The sequence below is a fragment of the Aplidium turbinatum genome, chromosome 1 (genome assembly GCF_918807975.1).
Source record: "Aplidium turbinatum chromosome 1, kaAplTurb1.1, whole genome shotgun sequence".
Classification (NCBI taxonomy): Eukaryota; Metazoa; Chordata; class Ascidiacea; order Aplousobranchia; family Polyclinidae; genus Aplidium; species Aplidium turbinatum.
Genome location: NC_137472.1, coordinates 22,240,743 through 22,266,570, shown reverse-complemented (window position 1 = coordinate 22,266,570; position 25,828 = coordinate 22,240,743). Strand labels below are relative to the sequence as shown.

The 25,828-nt window shown below is 40.4% G+C and overlaps 1 protein-coding gene across 2 annotated transcripts in view; it reads right to left on the bottom strand.

Annotated features, from left to right (window-relative positions):
- The window catches only part of LOC145770158 (beta-hexosaminidase-like), a 98,199-nt gene that overhangs the window by 59,942 nt on the left and 12,429 nt on the right, over window positions 1–25,828 (bottom strand). For both annotated transcript variants that reach the window (XM_082581747.1, XM_082581754.1), the window contains exons 4-7: window positions 20,143–20,380; window positions 18,343–18,491; window positions 17,037–17,160; window positions 7,600–7,711 (exon numbers count right to left, since the gene is read on the bottom strand). In XM_082581747.1, the coding sequence (XP_082437873.1) occupies window positions 7,600–7,711; window positions 17,037–17,160; window positions 18,343–18,491; window positions 20,143–20,380 (623 nt within the window). The remainder of the gene's footprint in view (window positions 1–7,599; window positions 7,712–17,036; window positions 17,161–18,342; window positions 18,492–20,142; window positions 20,381–25,828) is intronic.

Below are 25,828 nucleotides of genomic sequence, written 5' to 3'. Positions count from 1 at the left end.
TGGTGTTCTCAAAGTTTAGCCGTAGTTTTTGCCTGTTCGTGTGTAAGAGCTACCTTCAATAAGTTAATAGCTTTTTATCTGCTAATAAATTTCATACAAATATTACCTTAAAAGTGTTTCCAGAATGCGCTATAATCCATTATTTGAGGGTAATTTTGCAAAAATTTTCCGGGTGGGCATGCCCCCGGACCCCCTAGAAAACGCGTGCCTTTGGCACGCTCTAACCCCCCATCAGCTTTATTGCTTCTCTTGCTCAACCCATCAGGATACGCCACTGCACATCACATGGCAATGGCTCAAATCAAACACTTTGTCGTTCTCTTCAATTCATCAAATATTTGCCCCCCCCCCCAAACTGTTTTCCTGGCTACGCCACTGAACTTCGTACGAGGAAGATAAGCTTCAACTTGAATAAATCTTCGCTCAACCAAAAAACGAAATATATGCTCGCCATGTACTCCCAACTCGAAACCTATACAAATCCGAAACCATTGCCGCATACTTGCGTGCATTAAAAGAGTTGTGTAAAAACTGCAACTTTCGTCAAGTCTCAAGAAAAGAATACCAAGACGAATATGTTAGAGATGCATTCATAAGAGGGATTGCCTATATTCTTCGTGGATCCTTCAGTGGCTCCTAGAAAATAAAACACTTACTTTAAGTGAGACAACGGATCAAGAAAAATCCTTAGAAGCGGTTGTAAAGGATTCACAATCGTATGCAACTAAGAACGCTATTAATGCCACCTAACCCGAAGTATCGGTCATGGAAAATGTTTTGGAAAACTCTCTGTCGGCCTCTATCGATAAGGAACAGTGTATGTTTTGTGGGAGAGCAAGACATTGCCGATATGTGTGTCCAGCAAAAGAACATTGTTTTAATTGTCATAAATTAGGACATTTTGGTAATGTTCGACGTACAAAGAAAAGTGCTAATGTTATGAAAAACAAACCAACTAAAATATCTGCTTCCATTTCACATTCTACAATCGGAGTAAGTTTCAAACAGTATCCTAAACCAAGACGTACACTTGGATATATAAAAGGTTTTGTTCCTAGTTCTCTTTCAAAGGCGGCGACCCCTGTTACAATGGGCGACAAAACTGTCTCTACGTTGTTTGACAGCGGAAGTTCTGAGAGTTTCATTCACCCTCACATTTTAAAGTATATTAACCTCAATTTGGCATCACAATAGAACACTATAGCTCTGGCATCTTCGAAGTGTTCCGCTGAACCTTTGGGGTATGTGACAGTAGACGCCTCCTACCAAAACCACGTATACCTAGGTATGAAGCTCGGTGTACTTGACGTCTTATGCGCGGATGTCATACTCGAATCAGATTTTCAATCTCAACATGAAAGTGTGACATTTCATCATGGAAGAGAAAATCCGATTGCAGGAGAATTATGGAGGGAAAACCCGAGTGTTTCTGTGCCTGTCTGCAGTTTTTCTATTTGAAAATTAACCCCCAGAACCATTCAAACATCTAACATCTAACCACAGACTGTCACCCCATCACTATGAAATCACCACAATGCTCTCTAGTTGACCGGGAATTCATTCGCACAGAAACCACTCGTCTGTTACAAGAATCGATTACTGAAAAAGGTCAGTTACCTTGGAGCTCAAGTGGTGGTTGTCAAAGGACAAAACACCAAAAAAAGGTTAGCTATCGATTACTCACAAACTATAAATAGATGCTTTCCAGTTGCCTAACATGAGAGAATTAGCAAACGAAATTGCTCAATACCGAGTTTTCAGTACGGTCGATTTGGGATGGACGACAAATGGCTCCTCGTACCCCATCCTGTGAGTATCATCTGCTTTCAACCAGATGAGAAACGAAATTTGTCAACAAAGAGCCTCCACCCGGACGGCACAGCTGCAAGGGGCAATTGATAAGTTCAGACGCCCCACCATTCTGCAGCTCAACATAGAAGGCTACACAACAAGCAAGACCAAAATTGTGGAGCAGCTTGCCTATACCAACCGGGCACTCGTCATCCTCCTCCAGGAGACCCACTGCACTTCTGCAGATAGGCTAGCTATTCCCAACTACATGCTAGCCGGGTCTACCTTAAGCAGGAAGCACGGCATTGCCACGTTTGTGCATGAGAGCCTGAAGTGGACGTTTGTCGACCAATCTCCAACTGATGCCGAGATTGAGTGGGTGTGCATATGTATCTCAGACTACAACATCGTCAACATCTACAAGCCCCCACCCTCGCGAATGTTGCTATCATCCCTTCCAACGTTCCCCTCCCCCAGTCTCTACGCTGGCGACTTCAACTGCCAGCACATCAACTGGGGCTACAACAACACAAGCAGCGACGGAGAATTGCTGGCTGACTGGGCCTCTACAAACCATCTTGCCCTCCTATTCAATCCAAAGGAACCAGCCAGTTTCCACTCCGGCCGCTGGGGAACAGGGACAAACCCTGACTTGGCCTTCGCGAATGTCGACAGCTCTCTTCCAGACAGACGTGTGCTTGAGAAGTTCCCGCGGTCCCAACACCGGCCGTCCCTCATCATCGCCCCAAAACTTGTGGCTCCTGTCCCGAGTTCACCGGTGAAGAGATGGAACTTCAAAAAAGCCGATTGGAATCAATACAGCCTCTTGACCAATGAGTCTACTGCAAAGTTACCACCACCTGAAACATGCAACGCAGACGAGGCATACCAGGACTTCTGCAATGCTATAATAATTGCGGCAAAGGCCACAATACCACGTGGCCATCGAACCAGCTATACACCATGCTGGGACTCTGTGTGAAGCTCTCTATCGCTCCTACCTAAACGCCACCCCGGGTACTGCTTCTAACACCGCCGCCACCAGACTACTTAAGCGGCTGGACGCAAAGAAGCTTGAGCGATGGAATGAAGCCGTCCAAACCATCGACTTCTCACACTCAAGCCGCAAAGCATGGAGCATCATCAACAACCTCACTGGGCGCTCAGCAAACTCCTCTCGCCAGTGCCCCGTTTCTGCAAATGCCATCGCTTCCCAGCTAGTGCAGAACGGGGTCTACAAGACAAAAGACCGCGAGACATCCCGCCTTGTCGCCAAGGAAGTGTCTGCCCTGCGGCGAGTGGTAACACCACAAGAAGAAACAATCTCTGGAGATTTCACTCCAGAGGAATTCGCTGCCGCCCTCCGCCTGGTGAAACCACACAAGTCTCCAGGGCCGGATAAGATCTGCCCTGAGCTTGTGCTCCATGCTGGCCATGCCCTCAAGTCCTGCTTACGTAGATTCCTCTCTTTCTGCCTGCACCACCTCACAATTCCAAAAATCTGGAGAAGAGCTCTAGTAGTTGCGATCCCTAAGCCTCACAAGCCACCAGAGGACCCAAGGGGTTATCGTCCGATATCCCTCCTCTGCGTTCCTTTCAAAATCCTCGAAAGGCTGATCTTATGCCCGCGTGAACCCAATCATCGACCCGCTCCTTCCAAAAGAGCAAGCTGGGTTTCGGCGCGAAAAATCCACTGTAGATCAGGTCACACTGTTGACCCAAGACATCGAGGACTGCTTTGAGGCAAAAAAGAAGGCGGGCGCTGTCTTTCTAGATCTCACAGCTGCCTACGATACTGTATGGCATCGCGGCCTTACTTACAAGCTGCTTCGCCTGCTTCCTGACCGACATATGGTCCATATGATTATGGAACTTGTCAGGAATCGAAGCTTCACCCTCACCACCGGCAATCCACGACGAAGCAGACTGAGACGCCTGAAAAACGGCGTCCCACAGAGATCGGTCCTGGCTCCACTTCTTTTCAACATCTACACCCACGACCTGCCAACCACGGTTTCCGCAAAATACGCTTATGCGGGCGATCTGGCAATTCTCCACTCCACAAAGTCGTGGGAATATCTAGGAGACACCTTGAGCCAGGACATGCAAACCATCTCAGCTTATCTCCAGAACTGGCGACTGAAACTCAGTGAAACCAAAACTGTGGCAGCAGCTTTTCACCTACACAATCGGGAAGCTGATCGTGAGCTACATGTCCACAACAACGGATAACCTCTGTCCTTCTGCCCCGAGCCAAGGTATCTTGGGGTGACACTAGACAGATCGTTCACATACCGCCACCATTTGGTGTCACTGCGCAAGAAACTGACATCCCGCGCTGCACTACTGAAGCGCCTGGCAGGCTCTAGCTGGGGGGCGAGGGCTGACACTTTGCGAATAGCAGCCTTAGCCCTTGTCTACTCTTCTGCAGAGTACTGTGCACCTGTCTGGTGCCGCAGTGCTCACTGCTACAACATCGACACTGCCATAAATAGCGCCCTGCGCACAGTGACCGGATGCCTGCGTCCCACACCGTTAGATAATCTCCCCATTCTCGCTGGCATCCAACCTGCTGAGCTTCGTCACGAAGAAGCCACTCTGTCCCTCGGTCGACGGGCACTGGAGCCTAACCATTTTCTCCACCACAAGATCTCTGCCTTCCCAAACGAGCACCCCCGCCGACTGAAATCAAGACACCCATTCGTGCCAGCCGCTCGGCTTCTGATCAACGAAGCTGATGAACAAGACATCTCTGCGGCTACTTGGGCGGACCATAAATGGAATTCTGAATGGAGGTCAAGCACCACCAGACTCCACTCATTCATCCCCGACGCCGACACACGCCCCATCGGCCTGACACTAGAGAGACAGGCATGGGTGCGCCTCAACCGTCTCCGTACGGGCGTCGGGCTTTTCCGCTCAACCATGCACCAATGGGGAATGGCTTCTTCCTCCTCCTGTGAATGTGGTGCCGAGGAACAGACCGCAGACCACATCATCAATGACTGTACCATCTTCAAGCCACCTAACGGAGTGGAAGGTCTGCGCGTCATGGATGATGAAACTAAAGACTGGCTGCTCTCTAGCAGCCTTCCAGTGTAGTCCGGGAACATCGTGAATCTGGGGTGGTAAAAGGATAGACCCTCGGCCCCAGAAGCTCAGACGACGACGACGACGACAAGTACGGTCGATCTAACCAGTGCACTCTCCGAATAGAAAAGCGAAAATTTACGGCGTTGGAAGCAGATGGTAAGTTATACAAATTAAAAGGCTGCTGTTTGGAGTCAGTAACGAAGTAGTTTGTTTTCGGCGAGAAATCACCAAAGAAGAACACTTCGAAGAGGTCTGCCCATGTTTAGACAACATACAGTAACTATTAACTATATGTGGACACAATCAAAACGATCACGACAAGAACCTCAAAAAGTTTATCGAGGTTTTCAAGAAAAAAGGGATTGTCCTCAATGCAGCGAAAAGTATTCGGACAACAAGGAAGTTACCAATACTTGGCTACGAAGTTTCTGAAGCTGAGATTAGACCGGACCCTGGCAGACTAGAACCCTTACGTCAAATGTCTACGCCAACTGATGCGAAAGAGTTAAGTCGTTGTTAGGGATTTTTTTATTATTATTCTAGGAATCTAAGTGGATACCCCGTTTTTCTCATCATGTACATGTACAGACACTCACTAAATGTAAATCGTTTCCTTTAAATGAAACAACCAAACGAACATTTGAATATCTTAAACGGATTATTGCAGAAGCTGTGATAATAGCTGTGAAGTGTGAACAATGACGCAACCTTTCAAATTGAGACAGATGCTTCAGAAAACGCCCTCGCTCTCACCTTGAATCAAGAAGGATGACTTGTTGGTTTCTTTTCGTGGACACGTAGAGGCTCGGAACTAAAGCATGCAGATGTGGAAAAAGAAGCACAAGCAATTGCAGAAGCCATTCGCCATTGGTGCCCTTACCTTGCTTGTCATTTAGTTTTAAAAACTGATCAAAAAAGTGTCATTTTCATGTTTGATCAACGACACAAAGGTAAAACCAAAAATGACAAATTTATGCGATGGAGACTTGAACTGGCTGGATACCATTTTGACATTATGCATAAACCAGGAAAGGACAATGTAGCTCCAGATGCCTTGTCAAGAATGTTGTGTGCTCTTCCTTCAAGAGAAGTCTTGTACGAAATACACGATAGCATGAATTATCCTGGAGTTACAAGACTGGACCAATTCGCGAAGGTACGTAATTTGCCTTATTCAATTGACAATCTAAACCAAACTATAGCTAATTGCAGAATATGTAGTGAAATGAAACCTCGTTTTCACCGCCCAGACGAACGACACCTGGTAAAGGAAACTCAACTATTCGAACGCTTAAGCATAGATTAGGACCTCTCCCATCACGTAATCGTAACAAATACTTCTTGTGTGTCTAAAAATCAAATTTAAAAACTTGTGTGTCAATCTAAAAACGACCCGTTAGTTGATGAAGTACAACTCATTGAAGAAAATTCACATTACGCTCGTGTTGAAGATCCAGATGGACGAACCTCAACAGTAGTTACAAAGCATTTAGCACCGCATGGAGGATCTTCTGAAAATTTGGAGATCATACCCAATTGTGACAGAGTGTTTACTCCAGATGATGAAGTTGACCATGAAGAAAATACTATGAGTAGTAGTAAAGTCGGCCACCAAGCTGACATCATTGAAACTCCTCTAGGAGTATCGGAATTGAATAATACACCAATTTTGTCTGAGATACAGAATAATTTTGTCTGAAGTACTGTAGCTGTCACTTCAATTGAGAATACACAGCCTAGGACTGTTGCAAACGATCTAACAAAAGGACGAAATGTTGTCGCACTCGCACCTGAACCATTACGTCGATCTACTCGTGCACCACGCCCCGTTGATCGTTCAATGTTATTAGTTAATTATTGTAAAAAAAAGAACTAGGGAAGGCACAGAAATTTTCGAAAAGAACATGATACAAAGAGCCCAAGAAAAACGAAACATTAGAAAAGAAAAGCTAAAACTACCACGCCCCCCACCCTCCATACAATGTGCCTTTTGCTCACGTCTTTTCCATCATAGACTGGGCCCCCAAAGCCACATACGACATCACCATCCAAAGCTAAATTCGATTTGAAGACAAACCAATGCTCGGACGCGAGCTGGAGCCGACGATTGTAAAGTGTATTTAATATTTCTTGCTTTAATATAAAAGTTTTCGAGAATATTGTAAAACTTCTGATACTCTCTTCTGATTGTTTGTGTATAATTGATCTGGCGTTGTTCTGTACACAGTCCACATGTTGGCTTCTGGCGTGATTTGTAAAGCTCTTGTTTACGTTTCTCAACGTCTACTTTTCAGTTCAGTTGTGTTGTGAGGGTTGTAAAGAGTTTAGGTGCTTACTTTACGTTTATGCTTAGCTATGTTTTATAAAGCGTTGTTATGGCAACCTTATTAAGTAAACAAAATATGTCGACGATTTCAGTGTTGTTCAAGCTGTCTTATTATGTAAATGCAAGAATCAATAGTTCATTTGGTCAAATTTTCGTTAGGTCAATAAAGTCATTTTTTTTCCATTTTTAGGTCAATAAAAACTTGCCCTAGTCATTGCTAAGGAAAGATTTTGTTGCAAAAAAAGCAAGAAAATTGCATTTATTTTGGGCCGTCTAAGCCCCCCCGTTAGGGGGGTACGAGATTGGCTAACACACTTTGATTCAACCTTTAATTTTATTGTATTTTGTGAAAATGTTTGCCAAGTAATGTTGACTTATAGATTGCCTACCACTATATCTACAAAGGGTATAATGCGCTTGTTTGATTCTGCCAGGGAGAGAAGACTTTGGATTGCATAGAAAGCTCCAGCCGTTTTGGGAGATGTAAGTTCGATCTTCTTACTGCAATTCAAAAACAATTTTTACTCTTGGCAATGTTTAGTTTAACTTTGGTGAAATTAATTGCAAGGCTTATGAGTAGAGATGTAAAAAAACAAGCTCATTTTTTTGTTGTTTTTGTCGTTTTTTTTTTTGTTTGTTTTTTATTCGTTTTTTTTTTTTACCTATTTTGACATTAAATGTCACAATATGCAGCAATTAGGGTAAACTCATTGCAATAGCGTCTCTTTCAACAAACAAACCGTCTCATAACTCGTATAACTTACTTCAAATCAGACTATATGTCTGGTATATAGGCTATATTTTTTCATTGCAATTTTGTAGATCTCAAGTCTCAACACACGAGCCATAAAGATTTCTCATCGTCTCAAATAGTAGTAACAGTGTCCTATGGTACTAGCAATAGTCTACATGGGTGGTGGGCATTTGGAAGGAACATTAACCTAAACCTTTTCTGACAAATGCACTTACTTTTGACAGCTAAAAATATCAGTGATAAGATCTCTTGCATTATGTCACAAATGATCTGCAAGAAGCATCAATGACAAAGTGTCTATAAGACCTTACAACACACGAAAGGAATACCGGTACTTGTTTCAGCATTTATAAAGTATATACATCGTTGCTAAGCTATTAGTTAACCCTTTGCTTTTCAACGTTTTTTTGGAAGTTAACTGCTCAAGGGGGGGCCGTTTTTGGATAAAATTCAATCAGCTGTTACGTGTTATCCGCTGGTGCTATTTCAACAGAAGTTGCACTGGTGTGAAAAAAAATCATTTGTCTATAAGTTTGAAAAGTCATTATTTTAAAATTTTAAATGTTAAACTTGATATTTCAATTTTTGCAAAGGTACCCAAAAACGACAATTTTGATTTATCTTGCCGCTATTTAATTACCGTGCTAATCCGATTTCATGCAAAGTTCTGAATAACAAAGAGCTCGAGCGAACGCACGAAGTGTGTGTGCGGTGTGCCGAATCATTGCATTGATAAAGATTTACTTACGACTTGCGAGCAAATCTTATTGTAAGCTACTCACTGATTCTAAAATAGTTACAATCAGAGTAATATTGTTACACGAATTTGAAAAAAAAAACTGCGTTTGTTGTCTTACATTTTTGTCCTAAACTAATGCATTCCCAAACTCATGGCCAGCTTCTAGTTTTATGGAACCAAACTTCTCATAAGTAACAGCTTAGCCTGCTTGAATAGCTGTTTACATCTTCGTTTGTGTATTTTAGGTCTACAATTGAGTTTGTAGTATGAATATTTTTAGTAGAGAGAAGACAATTGAACAAGTTGTTGAAATTTATCTGAAATTTCTAAGTTCAAATTAGGTGCTTTTGAAATTGTGGATTTGTGTCAAGTCGCATCACAAATATCATGCAGGCTACATCATAACTCATTTCGCTTACGAGTGTTTATAAACATGACTCATAAATTACATCCACAAACAATACAGCATTTACCTCAACAAAGCTAAGTTCGAAGCTAAACTTTTTATTGAAGATTGTGTCAATCAATTTGAAAATACATTTTTAGTTCGCCAGCGTCGAAACAATGCAACAGCGAATTGATCAACATGCGTAAACAAAGGAAATGTGAAATACCCACAGTCAGCAAAGCTACATAAATTTAACGTTTACAAATGTTGAATCAATGTAAAAGGACTGGATTGCTGACTGGGTCGTCATTGTTTGAAACACAAAAAATACGCGTAAAGGCGACAACATCAGCAAGGCAGCGATTATGTTTCTGGCCAAAAAAAATTAACTTTTGACTTCAAAGATAAAAATGATTATAACGAAGCTTCAAAGTTTGTCGTAAAAAATATTGCAGAGATACAATAAACATAATTATTTTGTGCCAGATTGTGAGAAGACTTCCTAGATTCTTTCCAAACATTTGCAGGATTGCAAATTATTTTCTATAACTTTGTATTGCCAAAAAATGGCTTCTTTGTTGAAACAACGTGGCTACAATTCTATAAAAAATTCTTAGGCCTACTACATTGAAGTAATAAAATTTTTTTTTGTGATTTTGCTGATGACGTTTTACAATATCCGAGAAGTAAAAAATAATAATGATGAATTATTTTACAAAACCGTGGTTTGCAAGCGCTTCACAAAAAATTGTTGGGGGAAAATTTACCATTAGACGTAAAACGTTTGTAAAAGAAAATTGTCGGTTTACGTATTTATAATGTTTATTGCGTTGTTCGAATTATAAACTGCCTGTATTGTCTACCTTTGTGGTTGCCGGCCAGCTTAGAGCAGCATGCAAACTACGCGTTTATGGTATTTGCATCGTGTTATGATTCTCGAAAATTTCCCACAAGGTCTTTATTTTTATCGTGATATTTTTGTGCCTTTTCTGTCCGAAACTTGAAGTCATTGTGAAGCACAATCCACATCGGTTTTTAGACTCAGTCTTCATTGAAAATAATTTGTGTGGTGCATCATTTCAAGTAGTGTCTTCCCCTAAGCTGTTACACAAACGGCCCAGAACCAGGTTGATTATTATGTATCTTACAGCCGTTGAGTGCCCGTTATTGTATGTGTGGAATTATTACTGTAGATGTCTGACCACATTCATGCTAAAGTCGAGAAAATTCTGCTTTCGGGTCCTTGCCGTTATTTACGGTATTTTTTGTTGATAAGTTTAGGCAGCATTTTTCCAAGATAAATGAAGACATCGGTATTGTTCGTCACCTAGATTTAGTTTTCTCAGCATTGTTTATTCATTCTTTGATCCACTAGTTTGTCCCACTTTTGGTATAATCGGATCGTTTATAAATGGCGGGTCTTCACAATAGCCGACCTCTTATACATTGGCGCAACGTATTCAGATGTTGAATCAATGATGAAAAAAGCTGATTTGTTGTTTATCTGATGTGACGCCTAGCTTTATGCCTCTTCTACATTACAAAATATTTAGTAATGTAGATGAGGCATTATCATCTTTATTTTGCGCTCTTTGGAACAACACACAGTGCGCTGTGAAACAAAAATGCAGGACATAACAACAAGTAGGCAACATAAAGCAGGGAAGGGACATGTAGCCATCGAGTTAGCTGCTACGTGTAAATGGAGCCTATCTCATAATTTTGAGTGTATCTCACAATTACTGTTTGCAAAAACGCCATTTCTTCGGCCTCTCCCAAAAGCATTTGCGGTGATACATTTCCTCAATTGCAAGTTTTGTCACTGAGAGCATTTCCATAGAACGTTTATTTCGAAACCAGGTTTTCGTGCATTTACCCAAGAGAAGATTTCTTATTGTAACGTTTTTTATTCGTCAATGAATATTATCTGCTTGAAACAACTGGTTTGAATAGTTTGTGGCCTACATAGCCTACTATTTTGATCGTGGATTGCTATTCTTCTTTGTAGAGCTAATAACGCAAAAAACGTTTGCTATTATTGTTTCTACAGCTTTGTGATCACTGGCTTTTCTTTTGTGGCATAAGAAATAACGCGCTTTGTATTATTGAGGTCAAACCAAACAAAGGAAAACAAGAGGATGTTTCTCTCTGCTCGCGCATATCGATGCACGAAGCAATTATGAGCTTATGGCTTGTTATCGCAATGTAATCCATTTCACGCTTTGCTGGAAGTGAGCTAGAAATAGCAAAAATTCACCAAAATCTTGAATTTACAAGAAAACTACACAACTTTTAGCATCAAATTTAATATCATCAGATCCGCCTGGCAATTTTAGGAAAAGTCAAGAAAAACCAAGTGCATGGCGTTACTGTGCTTCAAATAATCAAAGGAAATATGAGGGGGGGGCCAAATCTGGCCTCCCCTTGAGGAGCAAAGTGTTAAAACACATGTTTAAACAAGCTATTAGCAATAGCTTGCATGATGAAATTACCACAAACAAGGTAATGTGTGATCTGAATACTGCCATCTTGTTTTTGCCAAATTTTCGTCAATCCATTAATTGTGTAGCCTACAAGAATAACCAGTACCGGTATACTTACAACTAACATCGTAGGCTAACTTCCATAAAGGGCACTTCCATAAAAGGAAAAAGAAATTAACTCATCTACATTATGTCATGTATCAAATTGCATTAATTCAATGTTTGTCAGGTCTACTGCCACAAATATGCCTGAGAATGAAGAAGAAAGTGAAACAACGTAGGCTATAGGGCTATGCAAAAAACATATGCTGCCAAGCACAAACACTTAGGAATTTCAGCACACCAATAAAACCATTTTTACTAGTTTAATGTTTTTCAAGAGCACTATTGAAACTAAGCTGCAAATTGTAAAAAATTTGCAACTTTTTCAGAAAAACAACAAAAAAAACAATAAAAACCAAAAAACGAGTGTTTTTCGTTTTTTTGCATTTCCATCTCTACTTATGAGCACGTTTTAACAGCAATTAAAAACGACGCTTACCGCTTATCTTACTTTTGATATGATAGCCCATTCTAACACTTTGCACCGAGAAATACCGCCGGAGACAGAATAGTAAACAGGCCCAGTGGCGGCTGGTGAGCTGTGAAAGTGGTGGTGCTGCGGATGGGCGCAGCCCGGCTGCGTCTTCGTCGAAGGCGAGTAAAACGACGGGGGTCTGGGGGTCCTCCCCCAGAAAAATTTGAAAAATGACACTTAATTTGATGCATTCTGTGCGCATCTTCAGCTCTAAATTGTAATGAAAAGTTAAGATAAAACTTTCGTGGTTTAAAATTTTTCCTTTTCCTTTTGTTGGTTTCGTTGCTGTGTTTTATTTCCACAATATCGTTTCTTTTGTATTAAAACAAGGAAAAATAAATTGAATTGGTGAATTGGCTGCAGCCATTAGTGTGACAGAAAACGTTGCTAAACACTTTTGTAATGTATTGTTCTGCAAGTAATATAGGTTGGGAAATCGCCAAACACAATTAATTAGACTAAATCGGTTCTAAAATATAGTTAAAAAAGAACCAAATAACCAAACTCCAAATATGTAGACAAACACCTTTGAAAATGGGCAGTTTTTTCTAAATTTAGCGATAAAGTCGTCAATATGGCAACCCTAGGCGTGCTGTTCAAGACAGCGCCAAAACGACGAACGTTAGCATTGCCAGACTGATAAACTAGGTCATTGTCACGTGACTTCGACTTGGTTTGTTTGCTTTTATGAGGCTCGCGCTTCGGCTCACAGAAAATCGCAGCGCCACACAGGGCGAAATCATAGCGGTCAAGCTTGAGTGGAAGTCATGTGACAACGGGGTAGTTTCCCTCTCTGAGAAGAAGTTTCCAGTCAATAAAGCGAAAAAGTTGGAAAGGTCTGCAAACTTTTTTAAAACAAATGTAACAAAAATAATGAAAAATCCCGACTTGTTTTACGGGCAGAATGAGCTCAAAAAGTTGGTGGAGCTGCAGCGCCACAGCACCATTTCACGAGCCGCCACCGAACAGGGCCACGCAAGACGCAACCATGCCCTTGCATGACTACTACCCTGCATTGACAATTTTCACTGCTTACATCTTAATAATAATTACAGTATTTATATAGCGCCACATCCACAGTACAAACTATGCTCCTGGGCGCTGTACATGACAATGGTGATAAATAATAGTATAATACGGTGCTTTCAGTCATAACGTTCAGTGAAATAGAACGTTTTCCAGCGAGTTTTGAATAGGGGAGATGTGGGTCCTATCGGACACGGGGACCAATCGGACAGCGGCATATTTCTGATACCACGTGACCGTCACGCTCTCTTTTTCTTCTATGGATCCGAGATTTCATTCTTTATCAGACCACATGTTTTTGTAAACATTAAGCAAGAGGTGTAAATTTGTAAAAAGAAAAGTGATTTTCATGCTTCAAAGTAAAAATAGTGAACCAGATACTTTTAGAGTTTTGAGACATTTTTTAAATATTCTTGTAACTTTATTTATGCTGTTTGGTTAAGTTTGTTTAATGGTCACAGAAGGAATAGAGTTTAGATAAAAACGCCTTTCTCACTTCAGAAAATTTTGTAAGTTTGGTCAAAATGGAGGTCAGGGGACCTTTCGGACAGGATAAAAAGACACTGTCCGAAAGGTCCCCACTGTTCCAAACGTTCCAATAAAAATAGATGCAAGAATGTAATAATTACAGATACTCCAGAAAAAGAAATCATTCTTTCACGTCGCAACAAGCTGCCGACGAAACACCCAAAAAGAGCTGTTTCTTCCAGCAGCGAAAGTGATAGGCTATATTTGTACACTTATCATCGGACACTGTAAGTGACGATGATTCTATCTTAAGTTGAATAAGTGAAATCTCAGGTCACGTCAGGTGGTCCAACTTCTATGGAACACAAGGTGGAAGTTGGAGATTTTGCTGTCATTAAAGATTTTTCATCAGAGGGAAAACATAAAAATTTTATCGGAAATATCTGTGCCGGGCCTGATGAAGATGGTGGCTTCGAGGTAAATTTTGTGAAGCGATCACAGAAGATCAAAGACGCCTTTCACTTTCCTAAAGAAGTAGATGCAGCATCAGTTACGTTGAATAACATTGTTTAAGTGTTTCCCAAACCATCCCAGTTGCCACTACGAAACGACTACGTGAAGTTTTTAGGTTTGGGACTGATCTGGCTTTGTATGGGTTGTAAATAAAATCGTGTTTTGAAGACGATTTTTATATAGCCAATCTTCACAGTATTTGTAACATCGGTAATTGTTAAAGCTGTAAAAATATTATTTTATGATATTTTACTTCATTTTTTTTATGTCCGGAAGGTCCCCACCCTGTGTCCGAAAGATCCCCACCGGTGGTGACCCTTCGGACATTTGAGTCTTCTTTTTCATATGTAAATAAAATTACTGTTATTATTGGGAACCGCTGTCTATGGGTCAGTATGAGTTCGTTATAAATGTAAGTAAACAAAAACACGTAAGAACATTCAACACCGCTTTGAAAATTAGAAATAATAGGAGTTAGGTCAATTTTGTCCGATAGGTCCCACATCTCCCCTACATTTAAATTTTCAGCTTCTTTTACACAAATAGGCAAACAATTCCAGCAACTGACAGCAACAGCTGGGAGGGTACGATTTCCATATTGTGTCTTACATGAAAGGTTGCATAAGAGCAACTGATATTGAGAACGCAAGTTGAAAATAAACAAGCAAAGTGTCAAGATATTTTGGATCAAAACCAGGGAAAGCTTTATAAATTAATGGACATATTTTGAAGCGACTACGATACAATACTGGAAGCCAATGCAGGAATTTTAGTATAGGAGTAATATGCTCATGTTTACGTGTTAAAGTAATTAACCGAGCGACAGCATTCTGAACCCTTTGAAGACTCAAAATGGTACAATGTGGAATGTTATTTAACAATGAATTTGAATAATCAGGCCTGGATGTTTTAAGTGCACGAGTTAAGGTTTTGCAAGCATCAACATTTATGAACTGTCTGATAAAACCAATGCTTCTGAGAGGAAAAAAGCAAGATTAACAGTGTCACTGACAAACTTTTCCAAACACAAATGTTGATTTAATGTTACACTAAGCAATTTAGAACTACATTTGGACAAATGAAAAATATTTTAACCAATCAACGTTTAAATTTATCAATTCGTCTCAGGATCTTGAAATGTTATATCTGGTCAACCCTATTATACAATTCTGAAACTTGGACAATGTCACAAAAAATGGAGAAACGGATCGATGCCTTCGAGCTCTGGACATACAGGCAAATGATAAAAATTTCATGGAAACAAAAGATCACTAACGATGAAGCACTCTCCAATTGTGGCAGCAGTGGCCGCGTGGTTAGCGCGTTGGGCTCGCAGTCGAGAGCCTGCATGTTCGACTCCAGCCACCCGCACTTGCTGTTTTTTCTCTGGGCAAGAAACTTTACGATAATTGCCTCTACCCAGTGATCGATTTCGAGTAATGGGTAGTACCAAATTTAAGTCATAAGTAGAGTAGACAACCGGAAACAGACATTGCCGTCGGCTGCAGCATAGGTCAGGTGTACGTCGGAAGGCGTACACCGATGCATACCGCTCAAGTCCGCTTTCCCGCAATGCAGGATAAAGATATGGAAAAACAAACAAACAAATACAATTCAAGAAAAATTCCCTTAAAAATAGTCAAAAGAAGAAAATTGAAGTATTTCGGACACACAATAAGGCACTCGTTAGACTCAAAGATCATTAATAGAAGGGAAGATAAACGGTAAAAGTAAAGAATGATTGAATGTAACGGAACAGAGGTGAATGCACTCGCAACGAATTTGTTACTAGTGAGAAAAAAATCTTCACACCAAGAAACAAATTATTTTTGAGTCCGACCGAATTTTCTCTTTGATTTGTTATAATTCTTTGAAATATTTTTTTAATTAGTAAATTCGCGAAAAAAACGATTCGAAGCCACACACTGTGAAATTTTTTATTTTCGAGATTCTTGCTTGTTTGGTTTCTCGTTTCAAATATATTATGAAACGTAGGCTACGTAATTCTTCAGAAGCTGAAACTAAACGGAACTAAGATGAAGCACATTTGTGTCGAAACAAAATTATATTTTTTTGAAGTAGATTTTATGATTTTTATTGATATTTTATTTTATGATTTTGCCTATTTATGATTTTTATTCGAACAGCCCTGGACAGAAGTGCTCCTGCTCAATGGCTTAGTGGTTCAAGTGCCGCTTCTGCGTCGGTAGATGTGAGATTGACTTTGCATCGGGTCATACCAAAGACGGTTTAAAAGTGGTACTCAACTTCAGTTTTGCTTGGCACTCTGCAAAAGATAGGTTTTGAATTTATTGTATCCCAAAGTTGTTCACAACCGCTGAGCACTATGCTCTCGTTATCAAAGGATAAGCCTTCCTGTGGGCTGAACAAATTGTATTCGGACAACAAGAAGAACTCCTTTAAAAAATATGGTAGTTGATTTAATACACCCAAAATACTCAACAAGCAGACAAAACAAACGGAAATGACACGGTAAACCATTTTCTAGATGGTCTCTTTTCATATGCTCTTCTCTGCATTGCTTTTACGTTGCCTCACAACGAGACAAAACAGTAGGCCACGAAAATATGAAAAGCATGAAGAGAATACGAACTTCTACTGCAGTGTAACCAGTGGTGAATTTAGGCAAAGATGAGTCAAGTAGTTGCCTCGTGCCCCTACATGAAAGACTTTTCTAAACTTGAATCCACCACTGGCTATACATAATGGAAGATAAGAATAAAGATGTACTGCAAACAAATTATTATTTTTAACTTATGTTGAAGTGTAGAAATAGAAATAAAATTCCCTGGGCAGAGAATTTCAATTGCAACATTAAAAATGTCAGTAGATAAGGTAGTAATGCAGTAATATTCACCTTTCAACATGAAGCATATAGCTTTCGTCTTGGATAAGAGAGTTATCTACTTGGACATCACCTTGCTGAATGAGAATTATTAAGGTTGTAGGATTGTCGTAGGTGATATCTAGTGATAGACGCTCTGTGGAAGAAAGGCAATTGATTAAAATGCAGCAAAACCATTTTTTTTAAACTTGCCCAACGGACCAGTGAAAATCCCACAAAGTCACTAAAAGTACATTTGCAATTATTTTAGGTGTACCATGGCCACCTGCCTGATTTGTCACATTTTGCAGATTTTGATTACCTCTACTGCTAGTGTTTGACTGACATTTTCTGAGATTTTTTTTTACTTTTTGCTGTCTCTTAATGATATAAAAGCTTTTTGTTGCCTTGGGGAAGCAGTAGCAAATGAGAAAAATTGAATTGAAAAACGCTCAATCAGACTGTTATTGAAAAATTAACAGTCTGACTAAAATCTTCGACATCAAATTGTCTTTGTTTTTCAACATCTGATGATGTTAAAACCTGATGTTTTTGTTGCACACTTAAGGATTTCACATAGTTATAAATCAAAACTAATAGCACACAGTCTGGAAAAGCGTCCTGGCATCCTTTCGCTTGTCAACGAATACTGAATTTAACACAGAAGGTTACCTGGCTTCTCAAACACAATGGCTTTTGGCAGGCAACAGAAGCGATTATGAGTGAAAATGCCTGGCATCCGCAGGCAGGCCACGTCATAGAAAACAAACGCAAGACAAAATCACCTTTGAAAATGTTTTTTAATGTAGATGTTATTGTAAAATCAGATATTTTCGTTACTTGAGAAGGGCTAACTTGAGTATGGCCGAAAACGTTTGTAGTTTATAGTTTTATGTTCACTCTAATTGTATGATGTTAAATGCCGTGTGGCTGCTTGGTTTTATCTGTTTATAAATAAGAGAGAGTTAAAAGTCATATAATTTTCACTCTGCGTGGAGCTGCATGTAGGCTACTTGAGAGGTTACTAATATTTACCTACTGCTTTAATTGATACTTTACTTTTGAAATACGTTATATCGAATATTTTACTTTGTAGGCCTAATGATTTTATGATTTTGTTTATTTATTTATTTTTTAAATAGTTAATATTGTTGATATTGCAAATGCTTTAAGCAGAAGCAGTTACTTTATAGTGAAGAGTAACTTATAGAGATTGTTGCAATTGGTATCCTACGTTAATATACGTTAAATACTTTCAGTTCAATCAACTAAACTTTCGACGTGATTAGCTTTACGCTTTAGTCATTAGTTTTTAATGCTCGTATAATGTATACGTCACCACTTAGATATTGACATTCCCGAGAAAAGTTCCGGCAAACTATCTTCCATTGTTTTGTAATAGTTGTTGTTTCTTTTCCGTTCACCTTCAATTTCCAAGGAGTCGGAATAACGAGCTTAGGCTCTGCGTTTGAGTTGCATTTGTCGTACCTAAAAAAACATTAACATGTTTCACAAAGTTCTCATCACTTTTTAACGTTATGGGCAGAAATGCATAGGTTAAGAGGACATTGCATTCGTTTTTCTTCTTTCTTGTTGTGTCATATTGCTATTTACATATCATTCAAAGCTAGAATCAAGTTTCTGGCTGAGTGCTAGAAAGGTCACAATGACTGCAGTCTGCAGTCATCTGATTCATAGGGAAAACGAAAATTGCAAGTTGCAAGGAAAAACGAAAAAGAGACAAAAAAATAGAAGGGCTGTCAAACGAAAAAGAAAAAAGTTGAAACCAAAAAAGAAGGGTATAAAAGTGTGAGTGTTATATTAAGTGGGAATAGTGTCACCAAAACATTTTCAAAGCCTACAATTAAATGTTTAGCAGTGCTTTGGTTTGACAAAGGTGTTTGAAATCTGCTTCAATGAATATTTTAGTTGCCTTTTTCTGGATCATTGCACTTTTAATAAGTTGCGGGGCTAGCTTGTCACCTACTTGGTAAATTAAAATCAAGCATTGGATTTTTGTCAAATATTGCAATGGTTAAATTGTCAGTTGATTCATTCGTCAGAGAAGATTGTACCTCATGCGACTGTTAAGCAAGCCTCGTTAGGTATCGTTGAACGGCATTTATCAACAACTAGCTTCAATCGGGCGTCATTAAAGCGAACACCTTACCGGCTGCGTCATCCTAATGCAAAGAAATACCAAAAAATTTGTTCAAGCGACAAAAATTAGTCATTTATATCAGCGTGGTCCAACTGCAAGCCCGCGGGCCAAACTTGGCCCGCGAGCTCCGTTTTTTTGGCCCTCGAACTGATAGTCAGCTTTGCTTTAATCTAGCAATATCACTTCAATTTTTGTTTCTTTGTTATTGTAATTGACAAAAAAACTTTGTGAATGATCCTTTGTGATGCATTACAATACCACTGTGTGAGAGTTAGTGCACAGCCCCCAGAGCTTCAACTCCAATTATGTGAACTTCAGAACGATCCGATTTTGCTGTCAAAGAAAATGGAAAATCCTGCAAGCTTTTGGAAGTTAGTGTTAAAGAAGAAGTTTCCCCTTTTAAAAGATGCTGTTCTGAACCTGTAGGCCACTCGATGTTTTGAAGTAGGCTACATACATTTGCGAATGTACGTTTTCGGTAATCAACAATATTAAAACCAAAATTCGAAATCAACTTGGAAACGAGGCTCTTTACGCTTGCGTTCGCATGACCACAACTACGATTCTCGTGGATACAACTACCAACGCTATTGTCTAAAATTAAAATCTAAAGTTGATTAAGTTAAAGATGATCCCCCTTTTAGGGTGAAACTAGCTGTAGAGGTTTTAGAGAATAGTAACTATATGCCATAGACTATATATAATTTGCCAGCAATAAGCCTATGAATCGCTGTTTAAAAACAATGCCCCCCCAAAAAAAAAAGTTTTTGGCCCGCGATGAAAAGAAGTTGGACCACGCTGATTTATATAATCAACATTAAACCAAAGAGGCTTGCTTAAGACGTGTGAGGAAGGAACTAGCCACTCTACTCTCGTTAGTGCCAAAGGCCGACAATAATAAGAACCTTATCTTATCATTCCCCGATTCTCGGTAGCCTACCTACTTTGCATTGACGACTTGAAAGTATCGAAACTAACCTGTTAAATCTCTCCTCCGCGGTGTACGGCTGATACTCGTCGTACGAATATCGTTTGTATTGAGATGGTTTAGTCAAGTCAACCACAAACTCGCTGTTTATATTCTCAGTTGAAGCAATGACGACAGGGTTTAAACCAGTGCTTGTGACGTACCATCTTGGCATGACGTCACTTCGAGAAACACTCCAAAACTTGATAACAAGATTTATAGTAAGCCTTTCTCCATTTGCTGTTAGGGCTGCACGCAAAAAAGAAAATAAAACAATTCCATGGAAAAGAATCATTAGGACAGCTAACTGTTGTAACCGTTATTTGGCTTTATTAAACTTAAAACTCGAATCTGCAAAATAAATAATCATTCTATAACACAACTCAAGTTAACAGCAGACCAGCTAAATCAACACCCTTCACTCCAACTTGCACAAACTAAAACTGCGAACAGAAATACAATTTCACCAACAGTGAACGGTGAATCAACACGTCGGCTTCAGGCACTAGCTTTAGGCATCAGATCACTTGTTCAATTACAGCTCATTCTCCCCCATATAAAATTGAACAGCACCAAAAGTTGAAAAAAACAAAGAGAACAATTGGAACTTAAAATTGCAATTGAAGGTACACCGTTATTACAACATCTAATGTTTACATGTGCCATAGCGTGAAGTTGAACACAAATTGTATCAAACGTAAGGCACAGCACCGTAGTCATCGACAGGTTTGCGTCTCCGTTCAGAGCGGCGCAGCTTTGGAGGGACAACGCTATTCTCATTAGTTTCGCTTGGTCCATCATCAGGCTGCATCGTTTCTGAAAACGACGGCTCGGAAGTGTTACTTTCTCGAGGTACGATGGACAAGAATTCTGGAGTAGTAGCATCAGGTTCGGCAAAAGATTCGTTTTCAGAATTACACGCCGGATTACAGCAGCGTCGTCGGCAGACCTGTTGCATGGTGAGAGATCTCTAATAGACACGGTGGTTTCATTTCCATTGCTTAAACGAACGTGAGCATAACCTGGGTTTGCTTCAAGCAGTTCCACTTCGTCCACTAAAGGATCATTCTTATTTCGCACGTGTCTTTTGACGTAAATTGGACCTGGTTTAAGCCACGACGGAATAGTAGTTCTGTTGACCGAGTGTCGAGCATGCTGGAAGAATCGTTGATGAGGTGTGCAGTTGATCGACGTGCATAATAATGAACGGATTGAATGCAGGGCATCGGTCAAAACGTCTTCCCAATGGGAAGGTGGCAACTGACGAGATTTTAACGCACATTGGACCGCCTTCCATATAACTCCATTGTATCTTTCACACTGTCCATTTCCTCTAGGATTGTAGCTGGTCGTTCGACTGGCAGCTACCCCATGAGAGTGCAGCCAAGATTTTAATTCTTGAGATTGAAAGGAAGACCAGCGATCGGAGCGAATATATGAACACATTCCAAAAGTAGCAAACAGTTCCGTTAATCACTTGATTACTGTTGTTGGCGTCATGTCGGCAAATGGGAAAGCAAATGGAAATCAGGAATATTCATCGACGATGGTCAAAATATATTTATTTTTCGTTACGTTGGGAAGAGGTGCTTTAACATCCAAGTTGACTCTTTCGAAAACTTGGGTAGCCTTTATTAATTGAGATTGGTCCGATCTGACAAAGCGTGGTTTGACTTCAGCACATACGGAACACTTGGAAACCATGTCTCGTATTTCTGCTACGGAATAAGGAAGATTCTTGTTTCGCACGAAGTGAGTCAAGTAATACCGGGATGACACAGAGCAACATGAAGCTCACGCAAATTGTCTTTACTAATTGCACCACAGAATGCACGTGTAAGTGCATCGGGACCTATATTTTCCTTTCCTGATCTGTGTAAGACCGTGTAACTAAATTGAGAGAGTTCAATTCGCCATCTAGTTATCTTTTTGTTTTTTATTTTACTTGCGTGTTTGACGTCGAACATATACGATACGCTCTTTTGGTCTGTGATTAATGTGAAGTGACGTCCGATTAATAGGTGTCTCCATTTGCGCAAAGCCTCCACGATAGCATATGCCTCCTTCTCCACAGAAGAATGACGCTGTTCACCCGTCGACAAGGTTCGTGAGGGAAAGGCAACTGGGCGTCCATCTTGATTAAGAGTCGCAGCAATAGCAAAATTGGAAGCGTCAGTTTCCACGGTCAAGGGTAGGGAGTTGTCGATAGGATGCAACAAAGCTGTAGCCAGCACTGACTTGATTTGTTGAATGGCTTGATTGGCGCTTTCTGGCAGAGGCAATGAAGCTTTGATAAGCGGATGTATTCTGTCCGAATAGTTAGGAATCCAGCGTGCATAACAAGCAAATAGTCCAACCAGGCGCTGGAGCTCTTTGTGCGTTTTGGGTACTGGTAAATCGAGAAGTGGTTGCACTCTGTCTGGATCTGGTTTGATTGACTGATGTTCGATTTGATATCCTAATAAAGAAACCTTTGATTGAGAGTGCTGTGTCTTCTTCTCGTTTATAGTTAAGTTGGCTTTCGACGCGGCTTTAAAAAATTCTTCCAAGTTCCGATCGTGATCAGCTTGGTTCTTCCCAGCAATCATATTGTCACCAACAGTGAACGGTGAATCAACACGTCGGCTTCAGGCATTAGCTTAAGGCATCAGAGCACTTGTTCAATTACAGCTCACTAACAATAAAACCTTTGTTAAAACAACGTAAATCAAGGTTCGTGATAGATTTATTATCATACAAAACTGTTTTTACTTTAGCGTGGTGCTCACAGAAAAACCAATAGCATCAGTATTATGAAAATGCTGCGTTCCAATTAATTGGCCCAGTACTACACTACATCCCATAACAATGACCAAACTTTTTGAAAAATAATGGTCACGATAGCCACTCGAAAAGAATTTTATGGTGTTGCTCAGGCGCGTCTATTAGGCGAACTAGGCAGTCGCTTTGGGCGCAGCCTTCCAGGAGGGGCAAAAATTTATTTTTCTTGCGGTTTTGTAACTTTCTTGAAATGATTTTTCTTTGAATAAGCCTATTTTTATGTTTCGAATCTTGTCGCACGAACTGCAGGACATATATTTTGAGAGACATAAAGAATCACACTGATGTTTTAAAACTGCAAGTTTGGTGGGTTCATCTGCAAATACAAACTTTACAAGTTCCAATTTGTGGTGTTCTTGCTTATTGGTAAAATAGTTGTTTTAAAGTATAGCCTACATTACAAGTAAAATGCACCAGATACATGGCAGCGCAGTTAGCCTACAAGCTATGCGAAGAATCTCATCTGCAGACTGATATTGTAGACATGGCGGGCACGGGTTTAAGCGTAATTCTAGACCTTCTCTGAAACAACAAGGCATCTTTAACAAGTTTTTTTTCCGAGAAAAGTTAAATGTTTATTTCATAAAGGAGAACACCTACCTCAGCTATTGGAGTGCAACAATGGGGACATTTCTAAAAATATCTCAGGCCTTTCAATAAGTTTTTGTGTACTCAAAATAACTCCGGCCCCTGGTGCAAAACTACACACTGGACCACTCATATCAACGCTAATGACTATAGCAGTGGTGTTCTTTCTTTCTGGTAACAGCTATGCATTAACTGTTACCCAACCTGTCTTCTTTCTAACTTTTGACTCAAGTTCCACATGTGTTGAGTTAAGATGGTATATTGTCAAATGAGACGGGTTCAATTGTGATGTGGAATAGTCACTTCACACTCTTATTACGTCCGTCCGTTAGATTCACACATCGTAAAAGGAAGACGAAACACGTTTGTAAAACACAAGTTAGAAAAATAGAGAAAGAATGACGAGAGATTGTCGCTCAGGCGTGACAGTGCATCGCAATGATGACGTCGCGATTGCGCGACAATCTGTCACAATACGGAGACAGATAACTTGGCCATAATTTCGTGAACATAGCAGCCTCCAAGATGAATATTACAATATCCATCTTCCAGAAGATTATTTTTACCTAAACGAAATTACTAATCATTGGCCATACCTACCACACATTAAACATAATTGCAATGTCGCATAATACTGTCGTATAAATAACATACATACGACATAGTCATGTAGATTGTAGATGAACCTGTAGTCCCGCACTGCTGTCTGAAGGTATTTAAAACGGACCATGTTTACATGACATTATTTACACACTACAGGCTACACACGGTTATACAAAAACAAAGTTGTCATATAAAGATACTAAATTAAATGTGAAAGAATGAATAAGATGCTCAGCTTAGTCACAGGTATCACAAGCAAATTTGCTGTAAGCGATATTGGCGTAACTCAAAGTGACAATATGTAGCCTACTTGATAAATACATACGGTTCCAGCCAGATTGTATCTATTTAATTTGTAAACAGCGAGCATAAGCATCATACATCACACAAGTCATAAACAATTAAACATTAATAAAAAAGTGAACACATTTTCTATGAGTGACGTCCCTTAACGTCCATCTGGGGGGCCCGAACCAACTGGAGCGAGCACAGCAGTGCGTGCCCGCGCGCCCTCTACCGGAGCAACGCAAGAAATATCACGAAGCACGGTTTCAACGTGCGACTTCTTTGTGTTAGTGTCCCATGCTACCACGGCCACCCTCACCCTTCTCACAAACTCTTTACCCTTTCGATGCTGCGGTAAAATTTCAACCACTCTGCCGACTCGGTAGTCCCCTCGTTTAGGCCGATCGTTCATATCCCATACCAGGACCAAGTCTCCGGGTTCTAAATTGCGACAGATGTCTCTCCATTTCCCCCGACCCTGCAGCTGAGGTAGGTAGAAATCTGTCCAGTGACCCCAAAACTTATCAGAGAGCCCTTGTAAAAACCGGTAATCACGCCTCAGAAGGTCCCTGGGTTGAGGATCCCCCAAGGGCACATAACGGCCGAAGGCGGGTGTAAGCAATGACGCAGGTGTTATCACTGCAAAATCGTCAGGGTCATCACTTAACGATACCAATGGTCTTTCGTTGACAATCCTAACGGCGCTCGAGGAAAACGTCAGCAATTCAACATAGCTTGGCTTACGTGCCAACTCGTGCACAGTTCTTGTGAAAATTAGCTTGAACTGCTTGACCATGGATTCCCAAGTGCCACCTTGCGATGGGGCATATGGCGGGATCCTTTCAAACTTAACACCTCTTTCACGTAGAGAGTTCGACCACTCGCAAGACTCAAGCAACTCTGGCAAAAGGTTAGCTGCCCCTTGAAACGTAGACCCGTTATCAGAGAACAATTTCGTCACGGAGCCTCTTACGTCAGTGAACCTGCTAAATGCCAATATAAACTCATTCAATGACAGCGAAGTGACAAGTTCGACATGTATTGCCCTTGAAGCCATGCAAGTAAACAACAATCCCCACGCCTTACGTGTACTTCTCCCTTGAACGAATTCAATTGGCCCCAAGTAGTCCATGCCACAGATGTCAAAGGCTTTATCACATGTAGCAGTACGAGCTACTGGGAGATCTGACATGAGCTGCCTTATGGGCTTCGCTTTCTCCAACGCACACCTCGCACATTCTTTTAAGTATTTTTTGACCGCACATGCACCTTTGATGATCCAAAACCTCTGCCTTGTACAAAGCAGCGAATTTTGTACACCAACATGACCATTTCGGCTGTGATACCATAACACAACCAGCCGCGTGAGCGCGTGCTTTGTTGGCAAGATAATCGGATGTT